Source organism: Brachionichthys hirsutus, chromosome 2, assembly GCF_040956055.1.
Source record: "Brachionichthys hirsutus isolate HB-005 chromosome 2, CSIRO-AGI_Bhir_v1, whole genome shotgun sequence".
NCBI lineage: Eukaryota > Metazoa > Chordata > Actinopteri > Lophiiformes > Brachionichthyidae > Brachionichthys > Brachionichthys hirsutus.
The window spans coordinates 7,808,209-7,825,805 of record NC_090898.1 but is presented as its reverse complement, the minus strand read 5'-3'; the positions used below and the strand labels follow the sequence as shown (position 1 = coordinate 7,825,805).

The 17,597-nt window shown below is 46.5% G+C and overlaps 1 protein-coding gene across 1 annotated transcript in view; it reads right to left on the bottom strand.

The window, feature by feature from the left end:
- Window positions 1-211: 211 nt before the first annotated feature.
- Window positions 212-17,597, bottom strand: part of lrp1ab (low density lipoprotein receptor-related protein 1Ab) — a 72,620-nt gene continuing 55,234 nt past the window's right edge. The window contains exons 45-90 of the mRNA XM_068746194.1: window positions 17,247-17,372; window positions 17,029-17,157; window positions 16,658-16,777; window positions 16,268-16,381; window positions 16,011-16,160; window positions 15,773-15,895; window positions 15,495-15,611; window positions 15,234-15,362; window positions 15,003-15,131; window positions 14,706-14,846; window positions 14,427-14,614; window positions 13,595-13,778; window positions 13,412-13,497; window positions 13,204-13,323; window positions 12,601-12,788; window positions 12,249-12,454; window positions 11,245-11,433; window positions 10,661-10,809; window positions 10,396-10,489; window positions 10,154-10,270; window positions 9,882-10,001; window positions 9,662-9,784; window positions 9,433-9,558; window positions 9,217-9,333; window positions 8,492-8,598; window positions 8,236-8,368; window positions 7,991-8,113; window positions 7,742-7,864; window positions 7,503-7,640; window positions 7,230-7,367; window positions 7,015-7,134; window positions 6,651-6,934; window positions 6,389-6,567; window positions 6,195-6,301; window positions 5,876-5,995; window positions 5,599-5,775; window positions 5,368-5,508; window positions 5,104-5,277; window positions 4,738-4,899; window positions 4,365-4,536; window positions 4,086-4,187; window positions 3,839-3,912; window positions 3,658-3,751; window positions 3,502-3,540; window positions 2,712-2,856; window positions 212-2,117 (exon numbers count right to left, since the gene is read on the bottom strand). Of these exons, the coding sequence (XP_068602295.1) occupies window positions 1,980-2,117; window positions 2,712-2,856; window positions 3,502-3,540; window positions 3,658-3,751; window positions 3,839-3,912; window positions 4,086-4,187; window positions 4,365-4,536; window positions 4,738-4,899; window positions 5,104-5,277; window positions 5,368-5,508; window positions 5,599-5,775; window positions 5,876-5,995; window positions 6,195-6,301; window positions 6,389-6,567; window positions 6,651-6,934; window positions 7,015-7,134; window positions 7,230-7,367; window positions 7,503-7,640; window positions 7,742-7,864; window positions 7,991-8,113; window positions 8,236-8,368; window positions 8,492-8,598; window positions 9,217-9,333; window positions 9,433-9,558; window positions 9,662-9,784; window positions 9,882-10,001; window positions 10,154-10,270; window positions 10,396-10,489; window positions 10,661-10,809; window positions 11,245-11,433; window positions 12,249-12,454; window positions 12,601-12,788; window positions 13,204-13,323; window positions 13,412-13,497; window positions 13,595-13,778; window positions 14,427-14,614; window positions 14,706-14,846; window positions 15,003-15,131; window positions 15,234-15,362; window positions 15,495-15,611; window positions 15,773-15,895; window positions 16,011-16,160; window positions 16,268-16,381; window positions 16,658-16,777; window positions 17,029-17,157; window positions 17,247-17,372 (6,275 nt within the window). The 3' untranslated portion in view covers window positions 212-1,979. The remainder of the gene's footprint in view (window positions 2,118-2,711; window positions 2,857-3,501; window positions 3,541-3,657; window positions 3,752-3,838; window positions 3,913-4,085; window positions 4,188-4,364; window positions 4,537-4,737; window positions 4,900-5,103; window positions 5,278-5,367; window positions 5,509-5,598; window positions 5,776-5,875; window positions 5,996-6,194; window positions 6,302-6,388; window positions 6,568-6,650; window positions 6,935-7,014; window positions 7,135-7,229; window positions 7,368-7,502; window positions 7,641-7,741; window positions 7,865-7,990; window positions 8,114-8,235; window positions 8,369-8,491; window positions 8,599-9,216; window positions 9,334-9,432; window positions 9,559-9,661; window positions 9,785-9,881; window positions 10,002-10,153; window positions 10,271-10,395; window positions 10,490-10,660; window positions 10,810-11,244; window positions 11,434-12,248; window positions 12,455-12,600; window positions 12,789-13,203; window positions 13,324-13,411; window positions 13,498-13,594; window positions 13,779-14,426; window positions 14,615-14,705; window positions 14,847-15,002; window positions 15,132-15,233; window positions 15,363-15,494; window positions 15,612-15,772; window positions 15,896-16,010; window positions 16,161-16,267; window positions 16,382-16,657; window positions 16,778-17,028; window positions 17,158-17,246; window positions 17,373-17,597) is intronic.

Below are 17,597 nucleotides of genomic sequence, written 5' to 3'. Positions count from 1 at the left end.
TTTGTTTATGTTGACATTTATATTGATGCAATTCAAATCAAGAATTTAACTTTTTAGAAGAAATGATCCATGCTTTTGTCTCTTAACTGACAGATGATACTTCCTGTTTAATAAATATGAATAATGTAAATGTAAAACCCAAAGAGTCATTACCGCCTCAGGTCTACGGAGACAAAGGCTGGCGCATTCAAAACAAGCCATTAACGACATGTTCAGGTTTTATTTCTTTATACGGATACTTGATGTTAATTTCTGATGTACTCCAGCAGGAAATAACAATCATCTCTCCAAATGATAGACAGAGCCGCTGTACATTTCTACTATAAAATCCATTTAATTTCTGATATCAAAAAGAAATTGAATCATCACAAAACAATCATAACCACAAATATCCGTGTGGCTTTTTGCCCCTAAAAGAAATTCTCCAACTGAAAAAAAATGATTATTATGAGAATCTAACAGCGAATGATGTGTAAAAAAAAACAACCCAAAAGTGAATACCGTTCAAAAGTGACGAGCCGAAGAGGGTGAGGGTGTGTATGTGTGTGTCATGCAATGAGTGAACTGGTAGGTGTGGCTGATAAGCTCACTTAAAAGCATTGAGACACAAAGTGAGCAAAAATATCTAAGACAAAAAAACCTTCTTGACTGACAGAAAGATGGTTAGCATTAGCAGCAAAGGAAAAAAGGAATGCTAATCAGGAAGCGTATCAGTCCCCTTCCTGGGAATGAGCTCAACAATGAGCATTAACCTAAAATACACGGCCATGTAATTACATAGAATTACAAAAATTAAAAATTAACTCTCCCATATTAGTACATACCATCACACGGTCTCGTTGGCCTTTCCTGAAAGTACATTTACAATCAAAAGACATGGAACAAAAGCTAAAGCGACCATTCTCAGCTAAAATACTCATCTCAGCTCGTTTTTCAGTGATGACTGGAAGATTCACAGAAACTCGCCTTCACTCCCAAAACACTCGCTAGAACAAAATCCACCTCCCGTCCAAAGTGTCCTACAGTAGGCTAAACCAAGGCCACGGATGCCATCCCAGACTTTTCATCCTGGAATGTGATTATTACAATCGTCCTCATCCCGCACACTTCCACGCTGCCATTGACTCATTCATTGTTGATATAAGTGTGTCAATTATGCAATTATTAAAAAAAAAAGTTAAAAAAGTACAGACTGCTATTTTACTGATGTTTGTATTCCTGGGTATACTTTCAAGACACTTTAATAGGTTTATATATATATGCAAATATATAACTTTAGTCTGTGCAAGAAGGTAAAATAATAATCACTTAAATGCAGTTCTTTGAGACAACAGGAGGACAGATAGCGTCTGCGATGCGGTGTCCTCATTGTGTACATGTGCAGAGCAACAACTGTCTCCCAGCCTCAGTCTCCCTTTAGACCTCCAGCAGCAAACGTACATTTACACATAATGGGATAGGCGGAGCCGAACCAGCATCCAGGAAGCATCCACAGTGAGCACTGACACTGGTCCTCTGGCGCATGGACAACAAAGACTTTTTCAAGGATGGAACAATATTCTTTTTTTCTCCCTATACAATTCATACAAAAATAAACCAATTAAAATTGTTCCACTGCCATTTGTATTTCTTATCGTTTTACATTTGCACAGAGGTAGTGGCTATATGCATGAGAAGGGTGAGAGATTTGTGACAAGGTGGGAGTTGGTGTGTGAATTTGAAAAGAAGAACTAAATAAATGTCTATAAAATGGTTTCTTTACATCACCAGATGATTTTTTTTTTGCCAAAGAACAAAATATAATACTGCAATCACTTAAAAAAGTAGTCCTTCATTTTATACAATTTATACAGTGTTCTCGCTTTTCCTTTTTGTTGTTGTTTTTTTATCAGTTGGTAAAGGCATAGGATGAGAGAGCTGGTCGGCTCAGCACTGGGTTGGGCAGGGCAGTGTTGAAAGAGTTCATTCCATGCAAAGCTCTACGCCAGCGGGTCGCTCATGTCCTCGTCGCCCTGGGAGAGAAGCTCCTTCTTCTCGTCTGTACTGGCCAGAGAGTTGCGACTGTTGTGGGCGCCCATGTACAGGGTGGCGTACACTGGGTTGGTGAAGTTAGTGGGCTGCAAATCAAAGAAGACCACATGTAGATTCTGAAAATGTAAAAGTTGGATTTCATTGTGTTCGTGCTGCAGAAAGACTCTTGCATCTCGTTTTTTTTCATGTCCTTTTCTTTGCTAATCAACTGCTCCAGGAAAACTAGACAAGGCATCAGAAGTCCTCCAGCTCCCTCTGCCGATTCTGCAGGAGCAGACCCCCCCCCCCCCCCCCCACCATATGTTGCTTGTTCATTTCTCCTTCTAATTCACATAACTGTGGTTTCTCCGTTATGTTGCTTAACCACAAGCTGACCATTGACACTGCTGACACTGGCCCTGTTAACATTTGACATATTGTCGCCTAGATTTCTGCAGCCAATGAGTTATTTTCAGAAACCACGTCCCAGTTATCCTGAATAAAACATTTGATTGAAACTACTTTCTGCCAAAGACATGAAGCCACACATGGAGCTCTACTCCGCCCGCGTGCTGACGACAGAAGTTTCAGATAGAAATGTTTAAACTTAGGTCCATAGAAGTCAAACTGCTGACACTAGGAGCAAATACTTTTGTGTGTGTGACTCTGGTGAATGGCCCCTTCACATAAGGATGTTTTACCTTGTCTGGGTCCAAAGCAAAGTCTGAATCCAGGAGATCCCCGTCGCCGTCCTCTGGCTCGCCTTCATAGATCTTATAAGCTGGGTTACCGATCTCAACATTCATTGCTCCATTTGTCATTCGGTGGTGCTGGAAGCCCTTTGCACTACAGACAGATTAAAGAACCCATTAACCATATAAGCCAAAGATTGAAACCCTTATTTGAACTATTTAAGGTGGGCCCTTAAACAGTTGACAGGGGCTGGAAAAGTATCCTAATTTATCATATCAAGGCAGGTACCGATGCAGCACCAGCAACATACAGCATGACCAACACAATCAAGACGACATATATCGAAGGTTGTCAAATGCACTTCTGACAAAAGGACATTTGATCCAACCTAGAGAATGCACTTCCAGCATGTCTTCTGTGGAGAATGCTGGATTTGCACATCGCAAATATTCAGTTGTTTGCAAGCATATAAACATTTCTCGTAGATGCACAGTGTGTTATAATTCAATATCCAAGCACACAATGTAAGCCTAACATGTAAACATGTAAACAAGGGAGGGCAGGGCGAAACGGTTCCATTACTTGTGCATCACTAGCAAACCTACGTCAGATCAAAGTCAGGAGGTCCCTGTGTTGCTGGGTGGGAAACCCCATGGGAGATGGCAGGCAAAGACAAACAAACAGATTTCTGCACTGACCAACAGAATGGACGATGGGACTGACAAAAACAAAAGCATCACTAACTGGATATCAAGGTAAGGGAGGGACAGGATGAATTATGTAACCCTATCAAGTTACCGCGAGCACTGAGAACGAGATTTTCCCAGCCATAGAGACCTGGGAGACAGGAAATAGATGGTTATCAAAAGGTAAGCGTGTACCTCGATAGCACAGGTGTGGGGATAAGATGAAAAATGAGAGTTTGGATTCGAAATGTGTGAAAGCAGGACTCACCCGCTCATTCTGCGCTTGTACCACAAGATGGCACCGACCACCAGCAGCGCCAGCAGCAGCAGCAGCAGCACCGGGATGACAATGGAGGCGGTGCCTGCAAGTCAACATGTCAGTCAACGTAAGCAAAGGGGACCAGAGTGAATGTTTTCCGAACAAAATGCTCTCAGCGGTGCAAACTCACTTCCACTGGAAGCAGAAGAATCCACAGCAGCCGCTGCAATTTCACACCTGTATCCCGTCCATCCCACAGAACACCTGGACACAAGCCAGAGTTACAAATGGGGTGCACTGCGCGAGGCCTGAGAGATGCCCCTCGACTCTTTTACCGTTATGAGTGATAATTAACTAGTTAACATGAAAAATTATATGACAATAAATAAATGAATGAATGTATGTATGAACAGTTGGGGGAGGGATTCGTCTCTTACTTGCACTGAGGCAGCAGCGTGTAAGTGTCAACTGAACATTGCCCATTTGAGCAGTAGTCCAAACAGGTGTAGCAGCTGGGTTGGGTCTCACCATTTGGACAGCTACACACACACACACACACACACACACACACAAAGTCATCAGTTTCCTCTGTCCTGTTTTGAGGTGCACACATTTTAGGCCATGTGGTACTGGTCCATCTGTGGCGCCTGTAAGACCCATCGACTGGCATCTGGTCTTACCCACCAGATATGAAATAAATGTTCATGTGCACCTACATGCAGGACACCTTGCTGGAGGATGACGTCAAACACCTGCCGGTTCCACAGAACTGACATTTGTCCAAATCACACAGGTGCCCAATGTACTGAGAAGAACACTGGCAGAGTTTTGTGCCGTTGGAGGTTTGTAAGCAGGTTCCTCCGTTGTGACAGAAACCTTCACACACACCTGAGGACAGACAAGGCGTGAGATTCACTAACGTCTGCTCGGAACGTTGTATTAATAAGGGTGGGCTGATGATAATAAATTATGATAATATTTGAGGTTTGTTCAAATCAAAAATGTCTGAGTGTCAGGGACAACAACAACAACAACAACAGCGGCAGATTAGGGGTTAAAGCCGAGAGAATTGAAGGCGTTGCTCCTTACTGTACTGGCACTGGTCTCCTTGGTACGCTGGTGGGCAGCTGCAGGTCGGCTGGTTGCCCATGTTGACCGAGCAGTTGCCTCCGTTCAGGCAGTGGTCCTGACAGGTCTGGCGGTTGCAGTTGGGTCCCGTGAAGCCCTTTGGGCACCTGCAGGTGGGAGCACCTAGGACACAACAAATATATGAGCCGCACAGAACGAACAACCTGCATCAGCTCATCCCAACCACTCATGTCCCTTTAGAAAGTTAGGATCTAAAGTTACCCTCTATGCTTAATGGTCATTTACACATTTACATAAATAACTGAAGTAGCAGCACAGATCAAATTTCACCCGTCTGAGGACAGTAGGTGTGCGCGGGACTCTTACCAGTTCGCGAAGCGGTGCATGTGCCTCCGTTCTTGCAGAAGTCCCTGCACTGGTTGATTTCACACCTCTCTCCGGTGTAGCTGGGCTGGCAGCGACACTTGGCCACCTGACGGGCATTGAGGAAGCAGCTTCCGCCATTCTGACACTGAATATCGCAGGGCCCTGTAGGGGGAGCTGCAAAAAAGGTGATTCCATTGATGAGACAACAGGCCATAAATACGGTCACCCACAAGCTTGACGAAATAACAGTAGCTGCACACTTACAGAATGGCGACTGGGTGGGAGCCGGCCTCTCCGTGCATGTGCCGTTGTCAGCCACATAGTTATTGGGGCATATACACACCGGCCCACTGGGACTGAGCAGACACAGCCACTCACACTTCTTCCTGTCACATGGGTTAGTCACTGGTGCAGAGACAGATAGCGGATCAATTTAGAAATGTTTAAATCTATTGGCATTTGCATTTCTATTTGCTTAAATCCGGCGTGTCTCACTCTCTGGCTGCTTGTAGCGGTGGTAGAGGACGATGTCTGTGGCGTGGTTGATGCCCATGGTGAGATTCTCCATGGGACCTTTACCAAACTTATTCACCCGGAAGACAATGTTATTGATGTAGGTGACCCCGTATATGTAGTCCTCAAAGATATCTATGCTGAATGGATGGAGCAAGTCTGGGGGGGTAGAAAAGAGAGAGAGGGGGGGGGGCATTTTTAAAAATCCACAAATCAATACAACACTTGTTGTTGTTTTTTAGTTTACTAAGAACTCAACTGTTTTTAATGCCGGAGACTGAAATGACAGGGTCAGAACCATCCAGACGGACGCTGCCGATCACTGACAGCTTAGCATCCGCCCAGTAAAGACGCTCGTTGAAGTAATCCACTGCTAGACCTGCAGGGAGAGAGAGAGAGAGAGAGAGAGTGGAAGAACTTCACAGATAAAGATGCGATGACTTCCAAGGAACGAAAAGTCGGGGTTCTGCTGGATGGTAAAGCTGTGAATGCGTTACACAGAGAAAGCGCATGCACGCTTTTTAGTGTCCCTCGACGACTTGGGTTTGCACAAATCTAAATGCTGATGCAGTACCGACCTGTGGGCCACTGGATGTTTTCATGAACTATCGTTTGTCTCAGAGTGCCGTCCATGGCGGCCGTCTCAATTTTAGGATGGTTCCCCCAGTCGGCCCAATACATGGTACTGAAAGGAAACGCACAGTTGGACCACACAATTAGAAAACAGCAGAAAAAGCCAGAACCTAGATAGAGTTCAGTATTCCTTTTATACCCTCGTTGTGGGTCCACCACAATGGCGTAAGGCTCGTCTATCATGCCAGAGATGAGGGTCTTGCAATGCTGGCCGGACATCTGAGCCACCTCAATGACATCTCGGCCCGAGTCGGTCCAGTACAGGTTCCCAGCCACCCAGTCCACAGCTATACCACGAGGCATCTTGAGCTCTTTGATCTGGGTGGGAACAGAAAGACATAGATCTCATGCATCTGTGCGTTTCAGCGTTTATACTTCCTCACATATACGGCCAGCTTTACCTGCAGGTTGGTGATCCGGCCCTCACTCTGACGCCGGTTCCGGTGGGAGTTGGGGGAAGACGCTGATGAGGACGGCCCAGGGAGCTCATAGGAAGAGATGCGACCGGTGTGCCAATTGGTCCAGAAGATGCGGTTGGTCTTGACGTGCAAGTCCATAGCATCGATGCGCACGCTCGCATCGCCCTGGAAGGTCTGCTCGTAACGCCAGTTGGGCATTCCAGGATCCAGGCTGCGGATTTCGTTGTCGTCTGCGATGTAGAGAATCTGTCGACTGCTATTCATGCCTGGAAGGGAAAAGAAGCCGAGTTGCAAGGGTAGCTTTGAGATGAAAATTCAGAATAAATCACGCAGCTGCGGTCCTCACTGTCAGCTTTGCAGGTCTCATGGATCCTTGTGAAGAACTTGTGGCAGCTGCACTTATAGGAGCCTTTGGTGTTGTTGCAGATGTGGGAGCACACGCCGAACTGCAGACACTCATTCTTATCTATAAAACAATGAGCCAGCGGATCATGTTTAACAGAAGATATATTTATATATATAAAGTGCATTTGTCATTAGGCAGCGTTTGCACATGCTTACCTCCACAGGTGCGGTGTCCTATCTTCTGGAAGCCGGGTTTGCAAGAGCAGAAGGAGTCTTTGCCGATGGTGACGCAATGGGCCTCGTCTCCATCTCCACACTGAGTCCTGTTACTCCTGCAGTCAGTCAGCTTGGTGTCTGGACAAGAAGACCAAACACGCTCGAGTTGGTTGATTCAAAGCCCAGCTATATTTGGCAACGTTTGAATATCGGAGAAAACCTAGATCCAATGATCAGCTGCAAACATTTAGAAATCAGTGTCAAAGCAGGCACCTGTCTTGCAGCCGATCTCGTCAGAGCCATCATCCTCACAGTCGTTGAAGAAGTTGCAGCGCAGCGTGGCGCTGATGCACCCCTGATTGGAGCAAAGGAATTCATCCTTCTCACATGTGGGGACAGCTGGAGTGGTCGCTGTGGACAGATACAAGAACAGATACAAGTCATCAATGTCCTCCGTTAAAGTTGAGGGAGGGAGGGTTTCACAGCCATTATAGATCGAGCCAAAAACTTACGGCAGTTCAGCTCGTCAGAGTTGTCGCCACAGTTATTGACGCCATCGCACCTCTTCGACAATTGTAGACACACGCGGTCATTCTGGCAACGGAAGGCCCTGGTGGGAGGACACTGGAAGTTCCCTGAGAGCCGGCCAGAAAGATGACACGGGTGGGAATAGAAGGGGAGAGGAAATAAAAGCGGGTGAGGTATAAAGATGGTGACTGACAGGCGGCCAATATGCGTGAGATACAAAAGGCTGCACTTACTGCACTGCTCGGGATTCTCGTCAGAGTTGTCCCCACAGTCGTCCTCGCCGTCACACTTCCAGGCGAGGGGTTTACACAACGTGTTGTTGCACTGGAACTCGTCGGCGGGGCAGAGGCGCCCAGCTGAGAAGAACAGGGAGAAACAGGAAGACGTTTCACATCACTGGTGTGTTTGAACGACACCCGATCGGCCACTTCACGATCGTTTGGATTGAAATAGTCAGCTCCAGGCGAAACAAACACACCAGTACTGTCACAGTTCTGCTCATCACTGCCGTCCATGCAGTCGGGATCGGCGTCACACCACCAGCGGATGGGGATACAGTGCCCGTTCTTACACTGGAACTGGTCGTTGTCACACTTCAGATCGCAGCCATTCTGAAGAAGCGTCAGAGATATGCAGCCGAGGGTCAACTTATCTACAGGCTGCTACTGAACACATAAAAGGTTTATCCTAGTGTCCAAAATTGATTATAAATGATTATAAATACATTTCTTCACCTCATCAGATCCATCGGCGCAGTCATGGTCTCCATCACATTTCCACCTCCCAGCAATGCAGCGGCCGTTTGTGCAGGCAAACTCACTTTCTGAACACTGTCGAGGCACTGCAGGAGAAGAGGACCGGGTTCATGTCACACACACACACACACACCAGCAAACACCATCAGCAAGCTTTAAGGTCTTACACACAGGACAAAGGTTGGGTGGGGGGGGGGGGAAACAGAGGCAGACTGCAAGAGGCAATGATAGAAGAGATGAATGTTGCTTTAAAGTTTAAAGTAACATTCATCTCTTCTTATATTTGTGGAAATATTCAGTTAGTCTACAAAAAAATAAAAATAATTAAGCCTCATACAGCGACATCTAGTGGTGAAAGGGACACAATGCAGTCTCAGGCTTGCAGAATGTTGCAGGTGAGAGGAGAGCACAGACAGAAGCATGAGAACAAAGACGAAGCAGGGACGCAGCACATTGAGGGGGGGGGGGGGGGGAGCAGTTCACTGGTGAAGACGAAGCGACTTACCTCTGACTCATGCCAACGGGACAGTATTGAAATGAAATGAACATCAGATGAGGTGAGAGGCATCAGTGACATGACAGTGAATGGACGTTAATGCTGAACAAGCGAGTATACCAGAGGAAGAGGCAAGGGGCATGAGTGTGAGTGACACTGGACGAGGTGAGACAAGCGATGTCGACAGCGTCATCTCCGAGACACCTACTGCACTTGTCTTCGTCGGAGTTGTCCCCGCAGTCGTTGTCGTAGTCGCACTGCCAGCGGCCCGGCACGCAGCGGTTGTTCTTACATCTGAATTGGTAGGGCTCACACGTTCGCTCGGCTGTGCAGATCGCAGAGCATGTGACCGTCAGTGACAAACAAAGAGGGCGAAAGACAAACTCAGTCCTCCCATTGGGAGAAGGATAATGAATATTCTTACCACACTCCTCTTTTGGTTCGTCCGACGCATCTCCACAGTCGTCCTCGCCGTCGCACTTCCAGCGAGCAGGGATGCAGCGTCCGGAGTCTTTGCACCGGAACTCATCCACGCCACAAGTCATCTGGGCTGGAGAGAGAGAGAGGGGGGGGGGGGGGGCATTTACTGGGTTATTTAAGCATTTAAGCATTGATTAAAGGGATTGTGAGTAAAATAAAAGCAAAAATCTTACTGCAGTTTGCCGGCTCATCTGATCCATCCACACAGTCGTTGTCACGGTCACACACCCAGACTCTAGGTATACAGCGTTTGGTGATGGCACACTGGAACTGAGTGGGCGCGCATGTGACCTCGGCTGTGATTGAGAAACAACACATTTAAAAATCAAAAAATGAAACAAGAGCCAACACTGGAATATTCTGTAGGACGCATGTGGAAACGCTTCTACTCACGGCAGTCCTTCTCATCCTCTCCTTCTCCGCAGTTATCCTGGCCGTTGCAGCGGAAGATGCCCGGGATGCAGCGGCTTGGGTGGGAGCACTTGAACTGGCTGGGCAAGCAAACGTGAATATCTGTGGAGCAGTTTAGAGAAGCAAGGACGTTGAAAGTAAGGCAAAATGAGATGATGATGGGTTTATAGGAGAAATATAATTACTGTACAGACCGGAAATAATAAATGTGTGGTAATTGTTTGGGGCGAAAGGCATTGAAAAGAGAAAAATACCGCAGTTGGCCTCGTCGGAGTTGTCCTGGCAGTCGTTGTCTCCATCGCAAATGTAGGCGGGATTGGTGCAGATCCCTGTGCCACATTGAAACTGCCCCGGCCGGCATTTAAACTCAGCTATCAGGGGAGGGGGAAATAAGAGTCATAGATTGTGAGGGTCACACTGATTTTAACCGACTCAAATGAATTTCATGTTCCAGAAATGCCACACGAAGGTCTAACTGTCGCTCTCAAACACTCACGGCAATCTGCGGGTTCATCTGACCGATCGCCGCAGTCATCCTCCGTGTCACATTTCCACCAGAAGGGAATGCACTTGTCGTTCTTGCACACAAACTACACCAGGAAGAGGAGGATTATTCAGTCCGTCGGCGACGTGATCAAATACATAAGACTTAACACTAAGGCTCCCGTCATCGTCATTGACAAAAGCTGACGCTAAGCAGCCAGCTCGTCCTTAGCCTGTCACTCATATTCACACAGGTGACGGCTCCTCGGCTTCTTTACCTGGCTGGCTGTGCAGTTGGACATGCAGGTGCGTTGATCACTGGCCAGGTAGAAGTTGGTGGGACAGGCACACTTGTAACCTCCTCCAGGAGAGAGGAGGCAGAGGTTGCTGCAGCCGCCGTTGTTTGTCTGGCAGGGGTGGTTGAATACTGAAAAGAGGTGGAGAGAGGAGGGCGTTTCAATCTCTGATGGCACCGACATGTTTCTCCGCTAAGGCTTTAGGCCATCTGGATAAAACAGTACGTCTTTCTTTGCAATGCCTCAAATGAATTCTTGCACAAGCCTTGACATTCAATGGGTTTTTTAAACTTTCTGGATAGATAAATACTGGAGACATCAGAACTATGAAGAACAGGAAAAAGAAAAACTTTATTTATCCCAAAGGGGCAATTAGGAGCAAGATGTGTGGAATTATGTAGCAAACCCCAAATATGTTTTATATTTTAGACTCCTCAACGTAGCCACCGGAAGTGGTTTCACTTCACAGGTGAGCCTTGTCGAGGCTGAGTGAGAATCTACAGGGTAAATAGTCAGACGGCGGTAGAGTGTGCATAAAGAGCACGCGCACAAGGCTGTGCTCTTACCCTCAGGCTGGCGATACGGATGGTAAATGTGGACGTCCATGGGTCGGTGCAGGGTGCTGATGAGGGTGGTCTTGTTGGTGCCCAGAGTCTTATGAGCTCTGTTGATGGACTTTGTCTCCCAGTCGGTCCAGTAGATGTATTCCTCAAACAGAGTCATGGCAAAGATGTGGGGGATGTCCTGGGTGAGAACTGTGAAGCATCAGACAAACGACAAAACACTTTCCATTAGCAGTCATGTAAAGTACATAAGTTATATACTATATATATATGCTAAGGTGAAGCTATAAATTACGATCATTACCATCCTAAAATTTGAATGACCAACCGGAGCATTGATAGTAATTACAAGATTATGTTGGCCTTATAGGAATAAATCAGCTCTTATTGTTGCTGCCGTCAGCGTGTCTGCGGTATCCTGTGCTGTTAATGCAAAGCAGAGGCCGGGTGGGGCGTGCAGCTACAGTGGCTCCGCTGCATCTCCTGTTATGTAAAGGACTCTACGCCTCATTAGGCTTTACACTCTAATAGCTCTCTTTTTCTCCTCCTATATAATTCACTTCATGTGTTTGCGTTCAGCATTTGAGCCTGTTGCTTCGTGGAACACGCCATTAGGCTGCGCAGTAAAACACAGCAATCCAAATACATCATGCATGCATGGCTCGGCAGGCGCGAGGAAGCGCAAGCCAGGCTCAGACGCTCACAGAAATTCAAAGCGCCTTGGTTTTAGACGAGACAACAACAACAACAAACAAGACATTGAAAACATCTAGAAGGTTGTCATTTATTTGAAATGACAAAATAAGACACTTAAAAATTAACTCATGAATTGTAATTGGATTAAGAAAGTGCTTCTGTCATAGTAGTGTAGTGTTCCTGATAGTTATATATATATAGTTATAATAAACCACTAAACACAATTTTTTAAATGATATTAATGTTTCTTTCATCCAAATGTGAGAATATATGCAAAAGGTATCTGCGTCCCAGCGTGCGCTGGTTCTTACCCGTGTGTCTGCTGGTGCCGTCCAGGCTGGCAAACTCAATGTAGTCTTCTCTGGCATCGGCCCAGTATATACGATCATTGATGAAGTCCAACGTCAGACCATTGGGCCACGTGATCTTCTCTTCTACAATCACAGTTCTGTTGGTGCCGTCCATCCCAATTCTCCCAATGTGAGGGATGTCTCCCCAGTCAGACCAGTACAGATACCTAACCAGCAGTGGACAGAGGATTACATCTGCAGTAAAGTGAATCTCCAATTTGTGGTTAATTGCAGTACGTATACAAGTACATGCAATACTGTAAACAAGTGGCACCATACAGAGCCTGTGAAATAGGCAAGCTGGGCTTCTCACCCATAGCGCACATCCACAGCCACGGCACGAGGTTCCTTCAGGCCGCTGTTGACCAGCATAGTCCGGTAAGCCCCGTTTAGTTTGGACACCTCGATGGTGTCCCGGCCTTTGTCACACCAGTACAAGTTCCCACCAACCCAATCCACGGCCAGGCCATCTGGGTTACTGAGGGAGGTCCGGTGCAGAACCTGGCGAGTCAAATGTTACACAGCATTAGATGCCCCGCTGCTCGGTGTGTGTGTGTGTGTGTGTGTGTGTGGAAATGCCTGATGCATGCCAATTATTTCACCCTTCTTTTCCACAACCACGGGACGTGCCTCTCGACATAGTTGTTTGAGAAATGAGAAGGAACTCATTGCATCAGCTGGGAGATGGGGGGGGGTAAATAACTTGTTGCCAACTGAAAGTTAATCGCCCATGCAGTAATTATCCAACAGGAGGCTTGTACCTATTTGCTTAGTTAAATCCAGGTGGCAATTTTTATTGATATTAAGTGATCATTAGTGATGCTAATGATGGGTGATAGTCTTCATCCTGCTCCGTCTGGCTATAGATACAGAAGTATCTGCTGACTGATCACTGGCATCTACTTCCTCTACTGACCTCCATGCCGCTGCCGTTCATGTGCATGCGACGGATCATGCTGCCCTGGGTGGTCACGTCTGTCCAGTAGATCATCTGCTCGGCGTAGTGGAAGTCCAGTGCCACAGCATTATTCAGACCCTGAGGAAGAGGGCGGTATAGCATTAACATGTGTAGCTAAGGCCTTCTTGAGTTTCACCATGTCGAACTTAGAGCCAGCAGGTCTAACCTGTTTAATGAGGGTGTAGTTGGATCCATCCAGGTTAAGTTTCCTCAGGTAGTACCGGTTAGCAAAAATCAGGTAGGGCTCCTCTTCTATACACATGTACCCGACAGCAAGCACAAGCTTTAGGACTTCACTGGTGACAAATTACCACTAACATGCAAAACCACACACACATTTGTGCTTTACCTGATGTAGACTTGCAGATGGTGGGGTCATTGGGGCTGAGCTCAAAGCCGTCTACACAGAGGCAGTGGAAGCTGCCGTGCGTGTTGATGCAGCGCTGAGTACAAGGGTAGGTGGTTGTGCACTCGTCTACATCCACGCACGTCTTCCCATCGCGCTTAAGCTGGAAACCAGGATGACACCTGCACTGAAGGGGCCAAGGGCACAGGGGAAATGTCAGCACCTCGAAGCGTCACACGTCCGAGTCCGGACCTGCTGTAAGAACCCAACACAACCGCTGCAGAACGTCAGCCCACACGGGGCATGGAGCAAACACACATTTATTAATGCTGACAGAAACACCAAACACACGCTGAGCCTTACAAACTCGACTCCTTTGCTATCATGTGGGAACTCACAGATCTGGCATAGCAAAATCCCACATATGGGATAATCTGTGAAGCTATGCAAAATGAAATGCTGCACAAACACCGATAGTGATTCAATCTGATAACACCAGACTTAAGTGAATTATTTTGGTGTGCAATTTGTTCTTAGGGTTTTAAAGTGAAGCTCTAACCACAGGATAAGCCACAAATATGAACAAAGAGTTCACCCAGAGTTCATGCTGTTCTAAGACTGGCCCCCTACTTTGAGCAAAAAGAGCCAAAACATGTTTTGGTCTTTCGTAACTGCATGCCTGGAGTGAGCGGTTCCCAAACTGTTCACTTGAGGTCCTCCTTAATCACCTTCAGTAGCACACACTCCATTTGGATAACTGTGTTCCCACTAGACAAAATACTTGGTCGATTTGCTCGACTCCCAAACGAGTCAAGCCGCCAGTTAGACATCTTACCTTAAAGTCGATCTTGAGGTCATCACAAAGCTGCGAGCAGCCGCTCATCTTGCTGTTCAGACACTCGTTGATGAAGCAGTTGAGTTCATCGGAGCCATCGCCGCAGTCATCGTTGCGGTCACACAGCAGAGTCTCGTTCAGGCAGTTGCCATTACGGCACGTGAAGGCCGACTCGTTGCACGTCCTCTCTGAAATCACGGCACGTCACTTTGCTGTCAGCTTGAATCAGGGTGCAGCAAAGGCCAATCCTCAGGCGATTGTTAAGATTGTCAACCTCACCAGAGTCGGTGCAGCGAGGGTTCACGGGCGCCTCATCAGAGCGATCCTGACAGTCAAACTCTCCATCACATTCCCACTTTTTCTGGTTGAGACAGCGGCCATTGGCGCAACGGAATTCATCGGGACCACACGTTGGGTATTCTACATCCAGAACATCATTGTTATCATTAATCTAGACCTCACACAGAGATCCAACAACAAAACAAAAAACAAACAAGCATCCACGTCCTCTCCAAACCCACTTTACGATCATCTTGCACTGCAAGTAATCTGAGGATCACATGAACACAAACGCACCACATTCTGGGGATTCATCTGACCCATCGGAGCAGTCGATGTCATGGTCGCACACGAAGTGCTTGGGGATGCACTGTCTGTTTTGGCACATGAACTCGTTCTCCACATCACAAGTGCTGTTTGTGTACACTGGAAATCGAGGAGAACACACTGTTACTGGAAGTGGAAATGCTTTTGGAGCGTTTCTTTCTTTTATCACAATGTGAAGTAGATTTTCCATGTCCCACTTACAGCAGCCAGCCTTGACACTCTCATCTGCTCCATCGGGACAGTCCTTGTCTCCATCACACTTCCAGCGCTGAGGCACACACATGTGGGAGCCGGGGCACTGGAACGCCTCAGGACTGCAGGTCTTGGATTCTGCGACAACATTGTGGGAATGTTATGAGCTGGCAAAACAAATAGAAATCTTATCCACGTAGTCAAAAGCCTCATTTTGGGCGTGTGAGTAAATGAGTCCACATTGGCGAAAGTTCGTTAAATGTCACTTACTGCATTTCTGGTCCTCATCAGAACCATCACCGCAGTCATCAGAGCCATCACACACCCAGTGGGTGGAGATGCAGCGGTGGTTCCCACATTCAAACTGGGTGGACGTACAAAATTTGTCTGCAAATGTTGGCAAAGAGAGTTCAGCACCTGGAGAAATGGCTTCATCCACCTCGGCTACAGATAATTGTTTTTGCAAGAGTCTGTAGGAAACGAGTCTGGAACGCGCGGCTCTCAAGACAAAATAAATCTACTAGAGCACAACTTAGGAGCAGACTGACCACAGTGCGTCTCATCAGCGCCGTTCTCACAGTCATTCTCCTTATCGCAGGTCCAGCTCATCGGAATGCAGCGACCACTGGAGCAAGCAAAGAAGTTGACCGGGCATTTAAGTTTCCTTTTATCTGCAAGACACCAGAAAAAACAAAACACACCCAAAACAAACACGATGTAGAGTCATTGACATTTTCAATCAAAAGGGAACAGACGGAATTTTAGAGACGAAACAAAACACCCAACCTGGGCAGTCTCTCTCATCTGAAAAGTCTCCACAGTCGTTGTTGCCGTCACAAACCCACGACGGCAGATAACACAGAGTCGTTTTCTCACAGCTCTGGAAAGATGCTCCTTTCACTCCCAAGCGGAAGAACCGGGAGCAATCTGTGGGTTCTGCGAATAACGAATAGACACTAAATATCAACCAATCCTTTCATCTCATGCTTAGTAAGCTTCCCTTTCAATACCGTTTGTCCAATCATTTGTATTAGATTGCTTACGGCAGTTCATTTCATCACCAGCATCCTCACAGTTTACCACCTGGTCACAGCGGCTGTAGTTGGAGATGCAGCTCCCATCTTTGCACTGAAACTCTCCTGGTTTGCACAGGGTCACTGCAGGATGCAATTTTATTATTCGTTTAATATGTGCCTCTGGGGGAGAATTGTATTTGCCCAAAAAAAACAAACAAATAAAAAACATCAATTTTAACAGATAGCATCTAAAAACCTGCAGCCAAGAGAACAAAAACACCTCAGTGCTGGGGGGGGGGGGCAAATCAGTTCAAGTTGCACCACATCTGTTACTAGGAAACCTAACAGAGTTGGTTTCTATGAATCAGTCAAACGATTCACTAGGAATTTAGTATTGAATGCGTGTAAATGACTTACTGTTGCAGGGCAGTTCATCCGAGTGGTCACCGCAGTCATCAGTGCCATCACACCAGAACTGGTGGCCAATGCAGCGGCCATTCATGCATCGTCTGTAACCTTTTTTACAAATTCTGTTGGCTGTGGATAAACAGCAGTTGATCGGGGTTCGCCGAGTTACAGAGACCGTCGCATATTAAAGAAATGGTCTAATCCATTAATCCGATAGCTGTAAAATACTTATAATTTCCTCTTAGCTGAAAAGCTGAAAATCTAATAATAATTCCATGTCGTTTCTGCACTTCGTTTAAATTGTTTATTATCTGCAAATGAAGATTCAAATATAAATGATGACCTGTGGCAGTTCATTCTTCATTAACTATTAAACTCACCACAATAGGACTGCTTCTCATCGGACTTGTCCTTGCAGTGGGCCATACCATCACAGGTCAGGCTGTAGTTGATACAATCGCCATTTCCACACTCAAAGTCATCCACGCTTCCACAGGACACGTTTAGCGCTGCGAGGGTAGAAACATTTGGGATTCAGCCATCTTTTAATCAAAGTAACATCCCATCTTGAAATAATCAAAAAGTTTGACTCTGTTACAAGAGCAGGTGCTGTCTTCCAAAAGTTGCCCGTCTCCACGGCAACTACAGTTGACCCGTCCATCGGATGTGGGCAGACATAGATCCTGGCATCCACCGTTATTTATTCGGCAAGGAGAAAATTCACCTGGGAGTGGACAATATAGGACTTAATGGTTTTATTTTTATTTGCAAACCAGGGGACGGCCAAAATACAGTGACAAATGCTAACACCAACTGACCACATGGTCACAGTGACAAAACACTGAAGCCACCAGGTACCACCTTGATCTTGTTCACATCATTACCTTTAGCAAAATTATTTTGCAGATACTTGGTTTTCAATCAAATAATTGCACAAATTCCAATTTTG